Source organism: Monopterus albus, unplaced genomic scaffold (assembly GCF_001952655.1).
Source record: "Monopterus albus unplaced genomic scaffold, M_albus_1.0 scaffold375.1, whole genome shotgun sequence".
Taxonomy (NCBI): Eukaryota; Metazoa; Chordata; class Actinopteri; order Synbranchiformes; family Synbranchidae; genus Monopterus; species Monopterus albus.
In genome coordinates, this window is record NW_018128255.1 from 243,326 (window position 1) to 245,652 (window position 2,327).

A 2,327-nucleotide genomic window follows, 5' to 3' on the forward strand; every position below is an offset into this window, starting at 1 on the left:
AGTCAAGAAGGTCATCTGTCGTGTCCCTGTTGCCCTCCACCTATTAGCCTAGCTGCATATTTAACAGCCCCCATCCAGCTCTGCACTGCTTTTCTTTTCTTCTTCAAAGGCAGATGTGATCTTCTTTTTGCTGCCTTGAAAATCTTCATCTACCATGCAAAAACCAGCTATACAGGTAAACCTGTGTTGCATTATAATTGTGAAACAGGGCTCTACCACAGTACTGTAGCATCAGTAGATTATGTCATCTATTTGAAATGAACCACCAGCTAACTGAGGCTAGCAGGTTAGTCTTTGTCACAGATAAATTTAAGTATCACTGCAGAGACAGTGTAAATAGTCATTCATACAGTGGCTTGTCATTTTCTCTCAGTTCCATGGTTGATCAGCGTTGCTTTGTAGCATTGAGAAAGTTGTGTGAAGATTATATAGATGACTATCTACAGTCATCTCTACTTGTTTGTTCTGTCTCTGTTTGCACTTACTTCTCTACGGGCAACACAAGTTAGAGATTTTATGGTGAGGTGGGTTAAAGTTTAATGATTTTGTCATAGTTACGATAGTCAGTCTATTACTTATACTATCAGTTGATGCAGACTGTGGCAAATGCAGTGAACTGTCTGTTCCGGAGGTCCTGAGAGAAATCAAGGTAAGAAAATTGTTTTACATGTCAGGAAAGGTTCATTGCCATCATTCACGTGGTACAGCAAAATGTCTGAAAAAAGTTTTACTTTGACTCAGAGGTCTAGGATTTGGGTTCTAGTTTCTCCACATTATGTTCACACAGATGTACCCTTTAACTTGTAATTGTTGAAAGAACTTTGTACTTTGACATTGGACATTATATGGTAATAGTGTATAAACTGTGCTTATTGTAATGTTGAATAGCAGCTCTTGTGCTGTGCAACTAAATCAGTTCACTTGGCTGCTATGCAGTCTGCTTCATTCCTTTGACAGACCAAAGAATTTGCATGACAGTAGGCTTTAGGGGTTGAGGAATTGTTAATCTCTTGCCAGGCACCCACATTTTACTGCACAAAATAGAGTAAGAAAGATTATTTCTCTTCAATCCTTTCAATTATCATAATCCTGGTCTGATTTGAAAGGTAGCTCTTTAAATATTACAACATTAAGTCAGAATGAGTCAACAAGTCCTCCAACAGCCATATAGTCCTTTGTCCCTTCTCTCTCATATGAGACATAGGAGACTGACATGTGAGATTTTCACTGGTTGGCTGTATAGATTTAATATTTATAATTTTTTGTTTTTTTAAATAATATGTAAGTCACAATTGTATGAACTTTAACGTAAAGTATTATATTGTCTTAAAGTTTTGTAAATGCACAGTATTGATATAAATGATATTATGCCATATGCCATATTTAAATGTTTATTGTGTATCATAAGCTGTTTGATGTGTTTGCAGTGGGTTTGTTTGTTTCTGATAGTGCAGTTATCCTCAGGTGAATTTACATACATTTTAAGATACCAACCATATATACATACATATATATGTATATATTTCTTTCAACAGGCATTTACTAAATAAATTATTATTCCTGAAATAAAAAAATGGTCAAGAAGTCTATAATTGTGGCACTGGCGTTGCTGCTGTTGGCAGCGATTGGCACTTTTCTGGGTGTCTTCTTCGGTGTGGGAAGGAGGAAGTACCCAAGTGAGCCAGTGTACTTGAAGGCAGCTGTGGCAGCAGATGCTGGGCCGTGTTCAGAGGTCGGCAGGTGAGAGGCACTTCCTGCTGTATTGTTGCTGTATTGTGAACAGAGTCATACATGCATGCAAACATATTGTATGTACATAGATGCTTTAATACTGCACAGAGCCATACCTACATATGAACCTGCTTTATTTAATTTATTACCATACAGCTCATCTGCACAGGGTCTTAAGTGTAAAATCTAATTCTCCACCTCTTCCCTCCCTGGCTCTATTTTAATCATTTTTACCACAGAGACATACTGATGAAAGGGGGGTCTGCAGTAGATGCCTCTATAGCTGCTCTACTGTGTGTTGGACTTATGAACGCTCACAGTATGGGCATCGGAGGGGGACTTTTCCTCACCATCTACAACTCAACAACTGGTACAGTGCCACATACATTTTAGCCACAAAGTTTTCTGCTGTTTGCTTTACCCACTGATGCAACAAACTGAAAATATTTCCTGATCATCTGGATTTTAAATGCATTTGTGACATATACACAGGCAAAGTTGAGACCATTAATGCCAGGGAGACGGCGCCACACAATGCAACAGAGAATATGTTTGGCAACAGCACAGATTTGTCCCAGAATGGTAATGTTTAACCA

General features: G+C 38.3%; 1 protein-coding gene across 1 annotated transcript in view; it reads left to right on the forward strand.

Moving 5' to 3' along the window:
• The first annotated feature begins 1,573 nt into the window (after positions 1-1,573).
• ggt1b (gamma-glutamyltransferase 1b) overlaps positions 1,574-2,327 on the forward strand; it is a 5,695-nt gene continuing 4,941 nt past the window's right edge. Inside the window, exons 1-3 of the mRNA XM_020585755.1 lie at positions 1,574-1,740; positions 1,971-2,101; positions 2,224-2,320. Of these exons, the coding sequence (XP_020441411.1) occupies positions 1,574-1,740; positions 1,971-2,101; positions 2,224-2,320 (395 nt within the window). The remainder of the gene's footprint in view (positions 1,741-1,970; positions 2,102-2,223; positions 2,321-2,327) is intronic.